Source organism: Notothenia rossii (assembly GCF_949606895.1).
Source record: "Notothenia rossii genome assembly, chromosome: 1".
Taxonomy (NCBI): domain Eukaryota; kingdom Metazoa; phylum Chordata; class Actinopteri; order Perciformes; family Nototheniidae; genus Notothenia; species Notothenia rossii.
In genome coordinates, this window is record NC_136912.1 from 12682705 (window position 1) to 12702856 (window position 20152).

Sequence of the window (20152 nt, forward strand, 5' to 3'; positions counted from 1 at the left end):
CTACACTACACAGTACACTACACTACACTACACAGTAGGGCTGTCCCGAATACCATTTTTTGGGCTCCGGATATTCGGTAGTAATCCGCAGCGAATATTCAAATATTCGGTGCGGAGAGATTTGTATTTTTTTGTAATAAAATATATATTTTTTAAAGGTTTCATAACACGCTCCGAATCCGAGACACCTGACAGCACGCTGTTAAGCAGAAGCGCAGAAAGAGCATACTATTACGATTTATATTTATTTATTGTCTCAGTACTCGCAAACATTAAAACTAAATGTGTCCTCTGTAGGGTAACTGTCGGGTCTGCTTTATTGTTGAGGATGTTGATGGCTGGGACGCGTGGGATGCACCTATGGACACAAGTTAGCTACTCAACTCTATGCCAATAATTTCCTTAGCCCCAGATGTTCCCACATTACTCCTATTATTTTCACTATTCGGATAAAAATAAAAAATAAATAATATAAAAAAACAATTCGGTAGCTTGCTTGCAACTATTTTCCAAGCAAAGTAAGTGCACGTTTTTATCATGTGTAACGTTACTGTTTAAACGGCGGATAAAGAAGCTTCATCATGACAACTTGAAAACAGCTAAGCTAAGCTAGGCTACTACTTACAGCATCCAGGTGACTTTTCAGAGTTGTTGTGCCACCGTGGTAGGCCAGTTGCTTATTGCATATTTGGCACATATTCTTCTTACCGTCGTCCAATTTAAAATGGTCCCACACGGCTGAAGGTGTGAAGCGTGCCGTTTGCATTCGGGACTGTGAGTGAACGCGATGTCAGAAGCACAGGCTGAGATTGTGTATATTTTCCGCATTTTAACAGTGCAAAAGTATAAATATAGTATAAGAATATGGCAATTCGCCTTTATCAATAGCATACATTTAGAAAAAAAAAAATATTTCTTTGAACATTTTTTTTCTTTTTTTAAATAAATAAATAATAATATCCGAATAATGAAATTGAAACCCGAATAGTTAGCCAACAAACGACTATTCGAATAGTCGAATATTCGGGTACAGCCCTACTACACAGTACACTACACTACACTACACTGTACACCACTACACAGTACACTACACTGTACACTACACAGTACACTACACTACACTGTACACTACACTGTACACTACACTACACAGTACACTACACTACACTACACTACACTACACTACGTAAGCAGTAATCCTTGAATAGATCAAACTGCACTGTTTTGTCTCTTTCCATGCTACTAAGGAACTTTTTTGGCCTGCTTGTTTAGGTGTTAACCGAGTTCCAGATGGCCGCTCTGTGGCACAGCCTGAGCTGCTACTCTAGTCAAATCCATCTGGGCTGCTTAGAAAAGCAACGCTGCATGATTCTGTTCAGGGGTCCTCGACAACATTAGGACTGGAGATGATCAGATTAAGAATTGTGAATTTTTCTTTTTAATCACACTGACAGCAACACAAAATGTATAAAGAATTTCTACAATGTTTTGAACAGCTGGCTGAGGAGCAGCTGTATGTTTGTGTAAGAACAACAGTGGGAGAATTCCTGATTTTCTAAAATCTCCCTTTGTAAAAAGTGAAATCGTATGTTTCTGTGAACTGGAATAAAGGTTCAGTTCAACAAATCAGATGTGATAGTGTCATAGAACAATGATTAGTAAGAGAGACACAACTGCTGTGAAGGTTAATATCACACCGGTCAAACAAAGATTAGTAATAAGAACTTACCATGCTAGTTTGCCACTGCTTTTCTGTTTAGTTAAGGAATATTCATATGTACCAGGCAATGAACTGCAACTGCACATCATTTGTATTCTTGTTTTATTTTAATTGATCTATTTTTGACTCATCCTACAAGGTGTTAGTTGATAGTGTAGACATGATAACTGCATTTCAGTGCAGAAGCTCAAACTTTCTAATGTTTGATGTGGACTAACTGAAAGCAGAACTCAGCCCAAACAGCACAGTCTAAAACTTGTGAAACTATCATCTGAATCAGGAACTGTTTAAAAAACGAAATAACAAGTTTGAGCAAGCATCTGACGCATTTGGAACTTGGCAGTCTTTGAAACTTGATGCTCCTGACAAACAATACAAAACATATTGAGATTCAATATCAAGCCGTTCCTTTTCTTTCACAGCCATCCAATACAATGGTGTATAAGTAAAAGAATGAGTAGAGCTAAAAGACAACCCAACAGACAGAGGGAGGATCGTAGGAAAGGAAATGTGAACCTACCTTTGGAGAAGAAAGGACATCTTTCCCTGACATTTCATAGCTGAAAAATCAAAAGAGAAAGAAGCTTTGAGTGATCACACCAGCTTATTGTAAATCAACTCCAGATAGTTTATCTTACATGTGTATCTTTGCTGCCTGTGTTTATCAGATAAAGTGTATGCTATAAACCCCTCAGTATGCCTAACAGATAGCTTAACATAACAGCTGCTAATGGCCGCCAGTAGCTTTTCACTCAAACTAGTTTATAGGAAAAGATGGTGGGAAAAGAGGATTCAGCAGGTGTTGACTTTATAGTCCCTCAAAAGATCAATATACAGTTTTAAATAGCTCACCCTTCAGGAAATGTCTCCATGTGGTTTTCTCCGGGTCTCTCGCAAACACATTCCATGAACTGGAAAAGGACGTGCACATATTCAAACATTAATTTCCAAATTGTTCCCACACCACACCGCTCCTCCGCTCCCTTCACTGGCTTCCAGTGACTGCTAGAATCCACTTCGAGACACTGGTGCTTACGTACCATGCTGTGAATGGATCTAGCCCTTCCTACATCCAGGACATGGTTAAACCGTACACCCCAGCACGTGCACTCCGCTCTGCATCGGCCAAACGGCTCGCTGCACCCGCACTGTGAGGGGGACCCAAGTTCCCATCAGCAAAAACATGTGGGTTTGCTATCCTGGCTCCAAAACGGTGGAATGAGCTCCCCATTGACACCAGGACAGCAGATAGCTTGCACATCTTCCGGCGCAGACTGAAAACTCATCTCTTTCGACTAAAATTTCTAACAAAGCACTTATATACTAATAAAGGACTGGCTTATCTAAAGCCTGTTGAGTAGCACTTGAAATGTTTTGGCTCTATGAAACCTGATGTACTATATGATTCTGTTTTCTTCAAGTTTGTATCTTCTTGGTCGAATGCACTTATTGTAAGTCACTTTGGATAAAAGCGTCAGCTAAATGCAATGTGATTAACTATCTACATCAGCTGATTTTGTGACAAGTTTTTCCATCAAAAATAAAACCGATAAAAACCAATGTTGATTTCTTTCATGAAGCTTTTTGGATTATCATCTTTAAACCTTTCTTAGAAATGTTTTGAGGTTCTTTTTGTTAAAATACTGTAAGTCTTGACAGCATGCTGTAATTTATAATAATCCGAGCATTACAAAGTACTTAAAGAGGACATATTAGGCACACTTTTTGGTTCATATTTGAATTGTGTGCCTCTACTGTGACACTGTGCTTAGGGCTGCACGCATTTCCCCCCCCCCTGCGATATGAAAAAATACAGGAATTGAAGAAAAGACAGTTTTTTGTTTTTTTTCACAAACCATCCTTTCTTTAACTTTAATGTTATACAATTGGTAGTTTTCTAGCTATATTTAACCGGATGAAAGAGTTTAGTCACGGACGTCTGGATCTTAAGTTATCAGAGCAACAGGCTGAGCTAGCTCGGTTAGCAGCGCCGAACTGCCCTGGACAAACACATGAAACGACTTTATTCAGTGTTTTTACCTTTAATCACCCGGTCCGTTTGCTTTGGAGATTTGATTGTGATTGGTGGTTTGCTGTCACTCACTCAAGTACCCCTGACATGAGAGCCGTGCGAGTTTTCCTTTTGTAGAAAGCAGCAAAAATAATTGTAACATGACGTGTTTGAGTTCATTTGCCTACTTAATATTGCACGTCCTAAAAAGAGAGAAAACGCACGTCCTGCGATGTGAATATCGTGCATGCGCATATCGCGATTATCGTCACGACACGATATATCGTGCAGCCCTAACTTGTACTGTTCTCACACTGCAGCAACTCTTTTCACAGCTTTGAGATGTCCCGCCCTTTAGCCTATCACGCTCAAAGTGTTCGAGCACTAGCCAATAGAAGCGCAAGTGTTTCATAGGCAGGGGGGGGGGAGAGAAACTCCCTATTGAGGGAACTTTGGGATTTTAGTTAACTGTATTCACCGAAAAAAAAGAAATCACATGGAACTAAACATACTGTATTCATTGTTTGGTGCAGTGTTTCTGTACACGGAACAGCACCAGAGAAGCACCTGTGATGCTTGCAGAGCTCCTTACCCTCAGTGGCTCTTGACCTAACAAGCTTACATTCAGAGACAGCTGTTCACACCGACAGATACTCAGACCCTCAAAAACATCAAACCTCTGCTGTCAGCAACTTAACGCCACAGTCACCCAACCAATCACAATTGTTGGAGCTCCTGCATATAGACCATAAGTGTGTCAAGGCATCGAGTGTCTGTACTCTTATGTAAATGCATGGGGTTGCATTTGAGCGTGAGAGCGTAAATTGAATTGATCTGTTTACACCAGTCAGCTGAACTTTACATTAGGCACGTTCACACCGCAGTACTTTTCCCACTTTAGTTCTCATGAGTACAGATCGCGTTCACACCGGAATAAGTCCCTGAGGGAGGATTAGGCAAATTAAGCCGCTGACGTCACTTCTTTTTCTTCTGCTTTGGGTTTACTGGCAGGCCGCAAACAACTTCACGGCGTATACTGCCACCCGAAGTCCCTGGCCGGAAGTCCTCGGAGTTGGGGACTGGCTTCAGTAGAAGCTGCTGGGACACCCAGCAGCTTCTACTGAAGCCTTCCGAGTAAATCGCCAGAACGCCGACACCTCCTCATCTCCACCGCTCCCATGTTTTCTTTTGTTTGCCATAAGTTAGTCTCTCTGCGTTTGTGCGCTGGGCTAATGCTAATAATGCTAATGCGAGGATAATAAAATGGCGGCTTAACAAAACTTTTTGGGAGTGGTTTGCATTCTGCCCAGCCAATCAGACATAGGAACCTTTTTCTCCCATGAAAGTACCTGCTCTCTAGCAGTGACGGAAAAGGGGGTAAAAAAGGTTCTCATGAACTAATTTTAGTTCCGGCTCTTTTTGGTGTGAATGCGACATTTCGGAACTAAAGTGGGAAAATGACTGCGGTGTGAACGCGGCTCTTTGCACACTTCATTCAGGAACCAATTGGGAATAATAGTCCCACTTGGTTTCATTCAGCTGCAGTGTCAGAAGAGTCCGCGGACGGAGGGTCGTGTTACTGAAGCTACATGTTTCACACCCTTTGACTGCTTTCACACACTCCTTTTATTGACTCTGTGACACCACTGTATAGGGTCTGACTCACTGCATCTGGGTATGCAGGCGAGAGAGCTGAGCAAGTGTTTTATTATCTAATCCTACAGGTACACCTGACCTGGATGCTGGGACAGCATGAGATGGATGCTGGGATGGGTTAAGACTGCACCAGTTGATATTCTGTGTGAAGGAGACATTTCAGAAAGGTCCAAAATACATAATACGTTTTAGTTATTTGACTTTGCAATTTTTATATGTATGTAATTAAAATTAAATTCAGAAACTCTTCATAGAGTAAATATCCTGATGGTATGGTCTGTTGTTTAACAAATCATGTTACAAATAATTTAAATCTGTATACCTTTTCTTACATCGGCTACAATTAATTTAATACAACTTGATGTTGGCAAAAACGGTAGAGCAACATCTCTACCTGTTGATAAGTATATTGTAACCCTAGCAGAAGCTTCTACAGGATGGAAACTAAAGACATGACCTTTAGAGGTTTCCAAAGTAACTCAATCTCTATTATTTCCCCTATATTTGAGCACTCCACATTGTTTTCTTTATCATCCGCATGACAACCGTTGAGAAGTTGCTCTCTGGGGCATCCTTTTCTTTGGTGGATAAAAGCTAGGGCAAATTGTGCTCTCATAAAACGGCCATTACATCTGCACTGCTTCTGGAAAAAGTGGTTGACAATTGATGCTGGAAATTACATGGCGCTGTACAATGGGAATGGCTGAGACCCATTAGGCAGCTGCAGCGGCAGTGCTTCCTGTCATCTTCCAACTCGCCGCTGTCTGCATTTAGCAATTCTTGTTGACTGCAACCAACAATTATTTGAAATGAGTCAGAAATGAGGCAGAAAGGGAGGTTGACCCGAATGCTTCATCAACCAATATGCAACACAGGTGGATTTCAGGAGAAGATCTCTGGTGGTGATGATCAACGTTATGACTGAGAATCCTGTTTACTGTTGGTGGTGCGTAACATTTGCACTTTTTGAATTACAATCTAAATACCATCTAAAGTAGCCATGATATTTCTTCAGGGTATGTGCAGGAATCCTGAAGTAAAATGTAATTCCTTTTAAGACCTTTTTTAAGACCCTTTCCTTACATTTTAAGACCTCATCACCACTTTGAGTTTTAACCGGTTACATTGGCGACACACTTCACATTTACTATATACAGTATTGATTGTCCTTCCTCCTTATCTTCCAAACATTTGGACGCAAACTTGAATTTCCCCATAACGATGTTGCTTAACAACCGGCGTAAACGGACCTTCGCGCGCCATTAAGCAGTGAGCGTGCGATGTCCTGTTCAGATGACGTCAAATCCAACGGGATGCCATAAATAAACTACACAGAATCACACTACACACCTACACAATGATTACATTCAGGCAGACTGTAGAATACAACCTCTTTGGACAATTTATATACTTAATGAAAAGAAGCTACAAAATGTAATACCTTGGAAAATGCCGTTTAATACTTTTTAATAGTCTTAATTTTGGCTAAATTGATTTATCAACTTTTAATACTTTTTAAGACCCCGCGGACACCCTGTGCTTCAAACCACTGAAAGAAACGTGCTTTCTTTCAGTTGGTTGCGTAATGACCTACACCTAAGACTGACCTTCAATAGTGGCAGAAAAGATTAAAGCAACACAAAAAGATGCCTGTGATGACTCACTTCTTGGGCGTCCTGGTTGTCGGTGAGCTGCACCAGGGTCGGGCTGTGTTTCCACTTCCTGGGTTTTGGGGTTCGCTCGGCGTGAGCGCCCTGGCCTCCCTGTGAGTTCACCCTGCTGCCAGTGTCCTCACCCACGCTGCCAGTGCTGCTCCCTGCGCTCGACGGGATGTTCTCCTTGTCTGCTTGGCTGGACGCCGCTCTGCTCTCAGACAGAATAGAAGTCATTTAGGAAATGAGACATCTGCTTTCCATCTCACTCTCACAGTTGCATACTTTGGTCTGTCTTTATCAGCTTGACATCGGGTCAAATGCTTTAAGAAAATAAATGCCATCGTCATACCGATTACTAATTTACACGTGCTGTTTAGCTTTAGTGCTAATTCTATTGACTGTCAAGTTACAGACCACGCTCGTATTTACTTTCTATGACGTCCTCGGACAAATGCATTGCTCTTGTCCATGCCTCACTGATTCCTCAGACTTCTCCATCAACAAGGATTAGTGTCTCTCACTGCAATGACTACAGTTGTTATGACTGTGCTATGTCTCAGTGGACGAACTTACCGCAGAATGAAACCGTAACAAATGTTTACCAAAAACACCGAATGGAAGTATTAGTACAGCAGCCAGTCACCGAGAGCAGCTTTAAGTCTGGCATATTATTGGGCTTTACTGGCACAGCAATATTACAAATATTCATCTTAGAGTTTTCTGTTGCAATACCAATATTTAAACCTGTTCTCAAACTTTTATTTATGGTAGGATTTGGTGTCCTGTAATTGCTTGTCACTTCTTGTCCAACTTAAGCGAATGGCACAATAGTGAGCAATAACATTAACAAAAACTATAAAAAACTACATGAATATGCAATGAATGGCATGTGCACAAATCTAATATAGACACTCAATAAAACTAGATATTAAAATCCTTATTAAACCCACAGGGAGAAACCATAAGCCATTGAAAATATGCACGTTTGTATATATATACACACATACATACACATATACACAGAGTATATATATTAGGGCTGTGCGATTATGGCAAAAATCATAATTACGATTATTTTTGGTCAATAATTGATATCACGATTATTAAATATAAATTTGAAAACATCAATTTATTGAACTTTAAAACAAATACAAATAATAATTTGAACAGTATATTTTTAATTGTTGATTACCCTGAACGTATAATTCAACTGAAAAAAAAATACAAAAATAAATGATACATTTAAATAAATAATATCAAAATAATAAATACCAATAAACAAGATCAACAAATATTTTGGAGCGCACTTCAACAAGCTAGTAGACATATATAAATATGATAAATAAAAATAAATGGGACTAAAATAAATTAGATCAAATATGTTGCCGTGCACTGTCACAACCTAGCAAAGCAAAGTAATAGTTTTTTTCGATTATGTTGTTTTCGAAATTGTGGCAGGCCAAAATCGTAATTGCGATTAAAATACGATTAATTGCACAGCCCTAATATATATATATATATATATATGTCTGCAAAATAAGACAATTTAAAATGTACTAGTGTATGTTATATAGTCATAAGAAATAATTGTCTGCACTCGAATCAAGGAAAATGTGACTTTGATTAACATTGAAAAAAGAACATTGCCGTGTTGCTACCTAAGACAAACCGCAACTAATCCAACGCTGGTACCATCAGCTACCAACGAGAACGATGATGGACATATTGTACCTGTTTCTCTCTTTATGTCTCAGCCCCTCCTCCTGCTGCTCTCTCTGGTGTCGACGTCTCTGACGGGCAGTCGGTGTCTCCCTTGGAGACGATGGACACGTTAACTTGCTGCCCTCTGAACTTTGACCCTCTACAGGGTGAACATTGAAGAGGTGCTGCTCCACTGCTGAACGGATTGTCCTGTCCAGAATACTTAAGGACAGAGACAACAACAAATACAACGGTTAATAAATTGAAACCTTATTTTCCAATCAAAGTGTTACATCAATAAATCAATTAATTAGTTATTTACAAGACAACAACAATTACTAAGTTGACTTACTTCACCACGTCTGGTCTGCAGTAGACAGGAGAGCGATGGTTACTGAAAGAAAAACAAGAGGGGAAGGTGAGCTACAGAAACAGGTGGTCACAACAGGTCACTGAGCAACGGAGAAAATCCCCCAGGCTCTGGTTCTGGCCCTAGGTGATCAAGGCATCTAGTGTGCATGAGTGAGTGTTAACTTCAGCTGTGTTCAGAGCATAAGTAGGTCCTCTTGAGAGCAAAGTGACCGGCTTCTATGACTAACGGTAAGTCTAACAATAGCGTATATGGTCAGTACTCTTGATACTTTTAACAAAAAGCCAAGTGGAGAACAATGAAGCAAATGATGGGTGGTTAGATAATGTGTAGAGGGGTATGCTTATACCTAAATTCAAATATCTTCAACGTGAATTTAGGGCTGCTCAATTAATCGTATTTTAATCGTAATTACGATTTTGGCTTGCAACGATTAAGGAAACAACATAATCGAAATAAAACGATTATTTTTTATTGGTTTTTCAGTTGAATTATACTTAAAGTTTAGGGTGATCAACTGTTAAAAACATACTGTTCACATTTTTTTTAAATAAATTGATGTTTTCAAATTAAATGGATAATCGTTTTTAATAATCGTGATATCAATTATTGACCCCCATAATCGAGCAGCCCTACTTGAATTACATTTCAACATTTTATCTTAACATTTTAGTTTGTTATTGAAGAGCTGCCATAAGAGCTGTGTATGTATGGCGATACACAGTATGGTGATACAGTGGATAAGATTTAATATATTAGGATATGTTGCAATAATGTAAGTAAGGTGATATTTTTTGCGAAATGTATAATCAATAAAAATTCAAAGTGTACATAGTATGAAGAACACAACACTTTAGGCATAGAATCTAAGAAATAAAGAGTTACGTTTTCTATGTTTAGAATGAGATCTGCTTTGCCTTTCTCACAGTCCCTGTAACATTCAACGTCTTAGCACTCCTTTTAGTGCAACGTGCCTCTAAATAAAGACTTTCTCCATTAAAGAACTTAAAGAGCCAGAAAGAAACATTTTCCTGATTCTTCCTGGCGTCAATTTTTGCACCAATCTGCCTCTTCCTTTACTCCCCAACAATATACGGCTTTCACAAACTAACAGACGTCAGTTAAGCTTTTTCTGGAGTACAGCTAAGTTATCATGTGCAGGGTGACCTGAAAAATCTCCCATAAACAATGGTGTTGACAGTAATAGCACAACTTTCCAGAGTACAGTGCACAGATAAAAGGAAGCGATAAAAATGTAGTGTTCATACACTGGGAAGGTGACTGTGACCTTTGTGAAATGGCAAAGACATGCAATGACATGAAGAGGATCTATTCAACAGCAGTTACCAGATGATCCCTTTGATGAGCTTAACTAATTAAAATAATCATTATGTTAAAAATATTGTATTTGCAGTTTTAACATCTGTGACCATGAGTAGAAAGATCCTTTACATTTAGTTCAGTTTAATAGAAAGTTAATGCTCGCAGTTGCTTCGGACTAAAGTTGATTATCTCTGGGCAGTGCAAGAAAAACATTAGGCCACTGCCTAATAATAAACTTGGCACTTAACGCAACAGGTTAAAGCAACAGAAAACTGTTTAATGGTTTACTGATGTTGACTTAACCTTAGAACTTAATGCTTGCAAATGTCAAAGACATGAATTCATCAAGTGCAGCGGACACAATAAAGCCTGAATTATGGCGTGTGAAGATCCGTCCTTAATGTTTGAGGACCGTCCACCAAGCTGCAATCGGCTATTTAAAAGTGACTAGAAGGACAATTATATAACTGGCATTGGTCCCAGGGGGAGATGGTTATCAGACATTGGGAAATGCACCATGCCCTATGCTGCAATTTAAGCACTGAATCCGACACTGAGTTTACGGCAGAAGTTCCCAACACTTTTTGTTTTGTGAACCTTAAAAACAAGGTGCAACTTCTCATTCCACGTTATAGCACAACGACAACTCGCGTGAGCAATAGAGAAGCGAAGTCCCGCCCATCTTCTTCCGACCCATGGGACTTTATTTCGGAAAAATTATGTATTGAAGTCAATGGAGAGAGAAAACATATCTTTCGATCCCGTTTGAATTGTGCCACGAATTACACATATGATGTTTGTCAATCTTAAAAAATAATTTCCAGGTCAAAAAAGTCACAGTTTGTCTTAAAACTGTTGAAATATAAGACTATGAAAAATACACAACTAGAAAGACTACAAATCCCAGAATCCCGGTCCCGCATGCTGGCTCTTACCACCGACTAACTCCCCTGTTGTGTATGTACAGCTCTCAACATGCCCAGAGTAGTGATTTTCACCTCTTTTAATACTTTTCGCCTCATTCTGAAAGAAAGAAGTGAAATGTGCCAAAGTGACGGCCGTCTTGGTGCGTGGTGCGAGACGGGAGATGTAGTTCATTGAGCGGTTTTACACAAAAAAAGTGTTACTTCACAGTTTTACGACACATTTTTATTTTTTTGATTTGCAAAATTTTAAATTGACAAACATCATATGTGTAATTCGTGGCACAATTCAAACGGAATCCAAAGATAAAAAAGAGAGAGGGTTTTATTTTCTGATGCTGCGTGAGTTCGCCGACGCACCGGGGACACATATTTATGTATAAAAGACATCACAAAGTGCCTTTTGCATGATAGGTCCCCCTTTAAATTCTGATGAACTAGCTCATCAGGAACAATCCCTAGACATGTTGTCATCTTGAGGTTTCTAAAGAACCATTGGAGATTCCAGGAAGAGAACTGCATCCCCAAAATTAAGAATAGAACAATAACACAAATATTTCTCAAAATGTTGAAATATTGCCTTGAAAGATACAAAATAACCGTTTGAATTAGTGACAGTTTAGTCAGCAGCTGTGTTTTGTATTCAGTTTGTATTATGGTGTCTTTAACATTTACTGAACTGTTATGTCAGGTCTGTAGTAAAATGACAGGTCTGGCAGTTTAATTGTGTAATTGTGCTATTTTTGAAAAGTGCGATTTAAAAAATGCCAACAGCGCAAGTCTTTGTTTTACAAGAGCTTAAAGTTAACTCAATGAAAATGCTTCATTGCAGACTTTCTAACGTAGAAAGTCTGAACAAAATAATAGTATGTTTCCGTAGTTTTATCGGTGTTGGGGTTTTAAGTCAAGTGCTCTTTAGGGCATAAAAAGCAAGAAGGAAACAACTCCAAAGCCTCTAAAGCAGAAGCTTATAGCAGTTAAATCGCCCGCAATGTGTACCCAGGGCCCATTCAGTATTACACCACAGTCAGGTATTAGCCAGGAGTCTAGAAGCTTTTGGTAAACACACACACACGTGCACACACACACGTGCACACACACACGTACACACACACACGTACACACACACACACACACACACACACACACACACACACACACACACACACACACACACACACACACACACACACACACACACACACACACACACACACACGACAAGTATGCTCATCGATCTAGGAGGCAATCTGTTTTGTGAAGTAATGTATTTAGACCTCAGCAGACAGAAAATAAAGTGTATCTGAGTGTGAAGGTGATAAAGTACAAGTAGGCCATGGAGTAATTCATTGATGAACGTGAGCAAGAGAAGTGAATGAGAAAGGAACAAGGGAAAACTGTTTCAACAGACTGAGTCCAGCTCTCTTGGAAAAGACTCGGGCTGCAACAACAACAATTAGAAATGAATCTTTAGACTTGTAAAATGATTATAAGCTACTTACCTTATCTGTTTCATGAAATATAATCTCGGGTTTACCGTGGAGGTAAACTGACCGCGATTATGTTATGCATACAAAGAGATTATACATCCCATACCATAGTAAAATAGGACAATGATAAGCATTGTATCCTTAACGTACTGTCCAGGGTAGGAATTTCACGGCGGCCATGACGACAAATAATTGTCCGTCCTACGGCCAACATGGCCTTTGTGCCCCTCACACTGTTAAAATCTTGAAGTTGCTTTAAAAGCGTCAGAGCAGTCGTCTGGTCTCTGAACAGCATTATGCTGCGTTCAAAACGGACCGCTTTAATCGCTGGAGTTTCACTGCGGCTGTCAGCTGTGTTTACTCCTGTCATTCAACAGGACGCGCTGTAAATACTGTGGTAGACTCAACTACAACAAAATTAACATATTTGAGCGTGATTTAATGATGCCGAAGTAACAAAATACTGATAACGGTTAGTAAAAACCATGAATTAATGCTTTGACAAGTGTGCAGACAAGACGGCAGGCGAAAAACCTTTTAAAATGCGTGTTTTCTGAATGGAGATCGGATCGATCAGGCTAAACTAACTTGGAGCTGCTCCGTCTAAAACTCACAACAACGTCCTAAAGACAGAAATAAACCAGCGACTGTATTCGCCATGACACAGACAGTCTGTGGTTTGTACATGTTTAACTTGTGTCCAGTTTCTGAACAGATATGAGGAGCTGTGAGCTCTGAGTGCTAACGGCTAACGGCCGCTGCTTTGGTTTTCTGGCTACCGCGAGAACGCGTCACGCAAATTTGAGGCTCGAGTTGAAAATTGTTATTAAAGAGACACACACACACACACACACACACACACACACACACACACACACACACACACACACACACACACACACACACACACACACACACACACACACACACACACACACACACACACACACACACACACACACACACACACACACACACACACACACACACACACACACACACACACACACACACACACACACACACACACACACTTTTGCATTTCAAAGTATTACTTGTTCATACAGTTGAATGTTGGAGCTTCACTCTGCACTGCTGATTCTTCTGCTCTGAAATGGAATATATTTGTTACATATTAATAGATTTTTTGATTTGATTTTGGAGTTGTGAATGGGAGAAGTAGTAGATAGATAACATACCAAACACTAATTATTCAAAGTAGAGTATTTTATTTTATATACGGTTATACTAAGGAGACATAGGCCTATATGATTATAATGTTTGACATTATTGATATTAAAAAAGTGATTTGTTTTCCATGTCATTCGTGTGTTTTTCTTATAAGAAAGTGAAGTGATTTATTTGTAAGCTCCAAATCCAAATGTTTCCCTCAATGGCCTTTGTGCCCTTGCATGTGGCCTTTGTGCCCTAAACAAACGTGTGACACCAAAGACCAAATGGCCTTGCCCCTAAAATGACGAAATTCCAAGCCTAGTACTGTCCATAACTGACTATCACTAACCTCCGGTGTAGAACTTGTGCACTATTTGAGACCTTTGACCTTCTGATCAGAATGATTGGTGTTTTATTACATTATAACAAATCTAGGTTTACTGCTGCATTGGATTAACATGTTCTAAATTCTTATCTGTATTAAGTACAAAAATGCTGTTATCTGCTATGGTGCAACAACGAAAATAATTCACTTTTTTTCAAAATAGGGTATCATTTATATACAGTATACTGTAAGTCATAAAGTGTATTTAAAGTTGTACTGTATTTTTTGATTGCATTTTCCCAGTTCTTCCAATTTTCCTGTGAGGCTTTAGGCCCATTTATTTAGGATCAGGAGTGTCTTATAAAAGTGGAGAACTACCTATGCTGAGTTTTGGTGTTAAAATCAAAACCAATTTTTACTGCTTGATCACACACACAGCCACCTAGGAGCCTTATCAGCCCTTAAATCATATCAGTAAGCTAAAGTGCTAAATCATAATGACTAACTGAGGAATCTGCCGTTCACACCGGCTGGACAAGCTGCTGTGATTTTAAGGCTTTAGGTAAACATACGATAAGGGTTAAATGGGACGAGATGACAGTAGGGTCATAGATGATTAATCAGGTGTACTGTACTGTAGGTGTGTTCAGGCTGCAGAGGAACATTATTACATGCATGTGCAGAAACATGATGTTTACTGTTTGTAATATTAGTGCATGTCATTTCATGCACTAATACTGGGTTCACTTACCTTTGGAAGTTATGACAAGAAATGATATCAAATATATTAGATATGTGTTTGATGTAGTCAGATATTATTAATGCTTCGATTTACAATTATTTTTGTTATTGACGTAGGTTAGTTAATTTTGAGTAAGTATAATACAAACAATTAGAAATTCAGCCTCTCAAATATTGAGATTTACGGCTTTTCTCTGTTTTATATCACATCAAACTGAATATATGTGTGATCGGAGTGACAAAAGACATTTCAAGAAATAACTTTGGGAAAACTGGGATGGATATTTTTAACTGTTGTTTGACATTCACTATTCTTTTGCCTGAAACATTTGAAACAATGAATAGATTATCAAAATAGTTGCAGACAAAACGTTTTAAGCTAAAGTTGTTATTCTTTCCACACTCACTCAATGACCATCTCAGCATTATGCGTGGGGGGGGTGTTTCTGAAACATGATCAAAACATGCTGAGGCTCCTCCTTCACAATAACAGTGGTGAACAGATGCATGTGCACGCTGCCCCGCTTTCCCTCTAACTGCTGGTTCCATTGTGTTATGATGCAGCACACAGCTTGCCCCACTCCTACAGCCCCAAACAACATACTCCCCCCCCCAGTGCTGCAAGCTTTATCATGCAAAGCAAGATGGCCTTACCTCATGTAGAAAGGAGATATTGGCCTCTCTTCTTCTTGGGAGCTGAAATATGAAAACAACCAGAATTAATGAATTAGCTTGCAGGATGTGGCAATGAAGTGCTAAGGCATAACAACATCCAGCTGCCCCCCTCCTCCCCACATTTCACTGGGGCTGAGGAGCATAGGGTTGGCTTTTGTCTGCAGAATAATAGTCATAATGAGCAGCAGATCAGTGCCTTTGTGCAACTTGTCTCTGGTGATTATTATGAACCAAAAGAGAAATGGGTGCTGCTCTAGAATATAGACTGTCTGCTGCCACTGGAAACATGCCAGCAACACATGATGAAAATTATGCAACGATAAGAGGAACTCAGTGCTGGAACTGAATGTTGAGGTTGCCTAACCATTTCATATCCTGGCTCTTATAAGCTGAACATTTCATAATCACCTAGTCTTGTTTGCCTAAGCAGAGCTGAATACTGTATTATCCTCTCTAAAATCAAAGCAGGAAGAAAAACACTGCAACAAACCTGAACAAATTGACCTTGTAACACAAAGTGTGTTCGATCAGGACTGTGTTTATATACGCTTATTTCATTTGGTTTGAGCCATTTATGTGCGGTTCAAATTATTGATGTTCTGCTACAATGACATTCTTATATATTTGGCAACTTACACTAACTAGCTTTATATTATATGCATTTTAAAAATGCAAAGATGTAAGAGATTCCAGGCAAATGTCAAAAGAAGGAAAAGTACAGACTTAAATCTAAAGATAATTATAGATGAATTAAAGTTAGATGCTTCAGTTAGTGTTTCATAGTTGTATGCATGCTATAACACTCTCACGGCTGACTTCAATAGAGCCATCATTAATGTTTATAGTGAAACCTACATGTCATTCTCTGACAAGTCAAAAAGGCCAATATTTCTTCTGTAAACTACAAAATAGCGCGACTATTCTTTACTTCAAACCCCTATGGAACAGGAGTTGGATGTTCACATGTGAGCAAAAACGTGTCGAGACAAAGTTCATTTTAGCAATGTTCTCAAACACGTGTAGAGACAATTGTAAAAAGGTCCTGAATGAACAAATATGCAACAGAACTATTTAGACAATGTTTCAAGTTAAAAAATGTTGATAAACTCGACACAGCAGGTACAACAGGTCAACTGCTCAGCAGTATTTATGATATATAGTGAATGACAGTGACTGACAAAGTATATAGATCATCGATAGCGATAAAACAATCAGTTGTTTTGTCAACTATATTGAATTATGTTCAATTCATTTGAAGTAAAAAAAATACTTCAGCTACACCTCCCAATTGTGCTAATGTTCTAGACAAAACAAGCAATGTGGTGACATCAGGATTGGCTTTAGGATATTGTGATGGGCATTTGTCACAGCTTCTTTTAACCAAAAGAAAGGATAATTCAAAACATCATTGGCAGATTGACTGAAAATAAAAATATCCATATTGTTCCTTAAAGGAGGGTTAACCATTAAAGGTAGGTTTAAAGACTCCTCCAACACACACGAACGCGCACATGACCAATCAGGGCACGAGATAAGTTTGTGCACAGATGGAAGGCTGACAGGCAGGTAGGCCATCCAGTTATTTTAGCCGTGCCGGCTCAGACGATTGGTCGTGCTTTTTACAGCGCCACGGCTTCCACAGATGAACTTTTTTAAGTATTTATTGTCAAAGCATTTAATATATTCATTGCTATCGGGATGTTAAGAGCATTCCATGGAATATAACAAAAAGTGTTTCTGAAGTGAATTACCTTGAAGTGGTTTGTATCCAATCTTCTGACAAAGAGCATAATGACTAACACTAATATCTTGTGTATATATAGATTTACTTTTGTAATGTAATCAAACCTGTCCTATAAACCATATTCATCGCAGTAGAAGTCACACAATATTGTTGATATCTAATGAGCAGCAAGAATATTCTATTCTGCTGGTTTCGTCTGATTTCTTAGAGAGGGACACAAAATAAACATCATCTAACTGAAGCAATTTCCAAATTTGAGTACACTGTGCCAATAAACAATCAGTCTCATCATAGGTCGTAAACATGCTCAGGGTCTCAAATGTTCTCAAAAACAGAATAAAGACTTGTTATTGAGCAGACCGTTCTGTGACTGTTTGGTTCTCGGTGTGTTTTGGTACGTGACGTGCCATCATGGGGCTCACTGTAAGGGGGGAGGGCGTGTGGAGGGAAAAGGAATCCACTTCGGCCATTGGGGCAGCACCTCAAGTTAAAAAAAACAAAGGATTTAGGTTTCAAGTGAGACAGGAATCAGAAAGAGGCCAAAGTTGAGCTTCATATATCTTCTCAAGGGCAAAAGACATGTGCATGTATTCCTGTAGACATGTCTTAGGGGCAGGTATGGTTCACTGTGAGACCTATTTATTCCTAAAGAGCCTTCGAGGTAAAGGTTTTTCCCCACACACATGTTCTTAACTGGTGTTATACAGTCTGGCAATCGTATTAAAAATAATAATGTGCCTTCACTGGCACGGTGAATAGCAAAAGCGGAAATCCTGCTTACCCACTACCTTACTGAGGGGATAACAAAAAGCTCTGTTGGAGAACACAGAAAAAAGGTCTGATCCCTCCGGGGCGAACGGAAAATTACAAATGACAAGTCGGTAATTCTGGAAACGCTTAACATTTTAAAAAGTGTGTCGACAAAGTAGTCTGGCGGAAAAATCCTACAACTCGCAAAAACAACAATTGCAGAAGTCTAATCAAAGTTCTCACTGAAACTCAGATTTCAACCACATCTATAAAACATTATGTTGGAGCTGCCTTCACAATACAAGTCGTGATTAGTGGTTTTATTGTTGTTATTTTCCGGGTTTAGTGAAGCTTTTATTTGAGTAGGTGCTTAAACAAAAATGCTCTAGCTAGGACAGGCTTCAACAAAATGTTTCCTGAAATGTTGTTTTTAATATTAAATCAGCTACTAGTCCCCTTGTGTCTCAGCTCCTATTGAGGACCCCCAAACACATTCCTAGAATACCTCAGATCACAAACTGTGTGGTGGTCAAGACCTAAAGTATGTCTTGGAAAAGCCGGGCTAAGCTATGCTTGGTTAAGTTCATCGTATCAGAGAACATAGTGTTAAGCAACAAAAGGCCACCATGCTACAGGTTTTAAACTGAAGCACAGCTAAAGCTGAAGGTGGCTGTAACGATTTACATGAAATATGATCAGATCTGAAATGCATCTTGTTTTGTGTCAAATCTCTTTATCATGTTTATAATCTTTGCTGCATCTTATTGATGTTTGAACCCAAATGGCGCATGGGAGAGGAGATCACAGGCCTGTTTTAAATGTGTAAATCTGGCATAGCAGTGTTCTTACTACCAAAGTCCTGATATTAACTCACCTTAAGTAGTTTCATGAGGGGCTAAAAATACTCCACAAACGAGCTGAAATGTTCTGTTGTATCTCATTTGACTTAGATCTAATATTCTAGTTCTAGATATTCTGTGACCTTGCAGACTTAGACTCCTCATAAACCGAAATTCCTAAAAGAAAACCTGAAAAAAGGACGGAGGTGTCCTGTATGAGTTTTTGAAAAAAAAGGCACCACATTGCAAATGGCAGGAAGGCCATTTTAATCCACTCAGCAGGGTGCAGCTGTAAATATGTGCTGTCAGGCTTTAAGGTTGATTGATGAGTCTTTCTGACAGGCTGCCAACAATGCCATTATACCCAAAGGGGTTACTGCGCTCACACCACACTGCAACGTTCCTCACTCCCACTTATTTCCAATGGGCTTCTAAGAAATCCAATGGTTACATCACAAGATTTAGTGAACCATGGTAACTCCACACAAAAGCCAGTATGCATCCCCTACGTGCGACTACGCAATGCTGAGAACGGAATAAGTTCACATGACGCTGCTATGTTGGCTCATGTGTGTGTGTGGTGAATTAGGCTGGTGTCATATCTCGGATACAGGTGAGAGCAGTGGGATAAAGAATTACTGCATTGATTTAATAGATAGAGGTACAGACAGAGTTTCCATTAGCCGGTAATTACCGGACTTTGACCGGTAAAATATGCTGAAGACCGGCAAATCTAAATCTCTCCGGTCAAAATGTCCTGTCAAAATAATTTCCCCTTAGCACAATACCGCGTCAGTTGCGCCACTTATGTGACAGACAAAAGAGTATGTGACAGACAAGAAGAGTGTGTGACAGACAAAAGAGTATGTGACAGACAAGAAGAGTATGTGACAGACAAGAATAGTCAATTCTAATGTCTAACACTTAATGTGGAGAAAGGGATGTCCTGTATGGGTTGATTGTGCGTTGATCTGTTGGTAATGCCTCGGGGTTCCGGTGGGCATGTAAACAAATGATCGATGTGGACATAAACGCGAGTCTAATCTGACGAGAGAG

General features: G+C 39.3%; 1 protein-coding gene across 5 annotated transcripts in view; it reads right to left on the reverse strand.

The window, feature by feature from the left end:
• fam13a (family with sequence similarity 13 member A) overlaps positions 1–20152 on the reverse strand; it is a 65185-nt gene that overhangs the window by 20074 nt on the left and 24959 nt on the right. For 4 of the 5 annotated variants that reach the window (XM_079645107.1, XM_079645108.1, XM_079645109.1 and 1 more), the window contains 6 exons: positions 15743–15784; positions 9096–9137; positions 8774–8965; positions 7052–7250; positions 2573–2631; positions 2241–2280 (listed from right to left, as the gene is read on the reverse strand). In XM_079645107.1, coding sequence (XP_079501233.1) covers positions 2241–2280; positions 2573–2631; positions 7052–7250; positions 8774–8965; positions 9096–9137; positions 15743–15784 — 574 coding nt within the window. The remainder of the gene's footprint in view (positions 1–2240; positions 2281–2572; positions 2632–7051; positions 7251–8773; positions 8966–9095; positions 9138–15742; positions 15785–20152) is intronic. The other variant, XM_079645110.1, reaches the window with a different exon arrangement.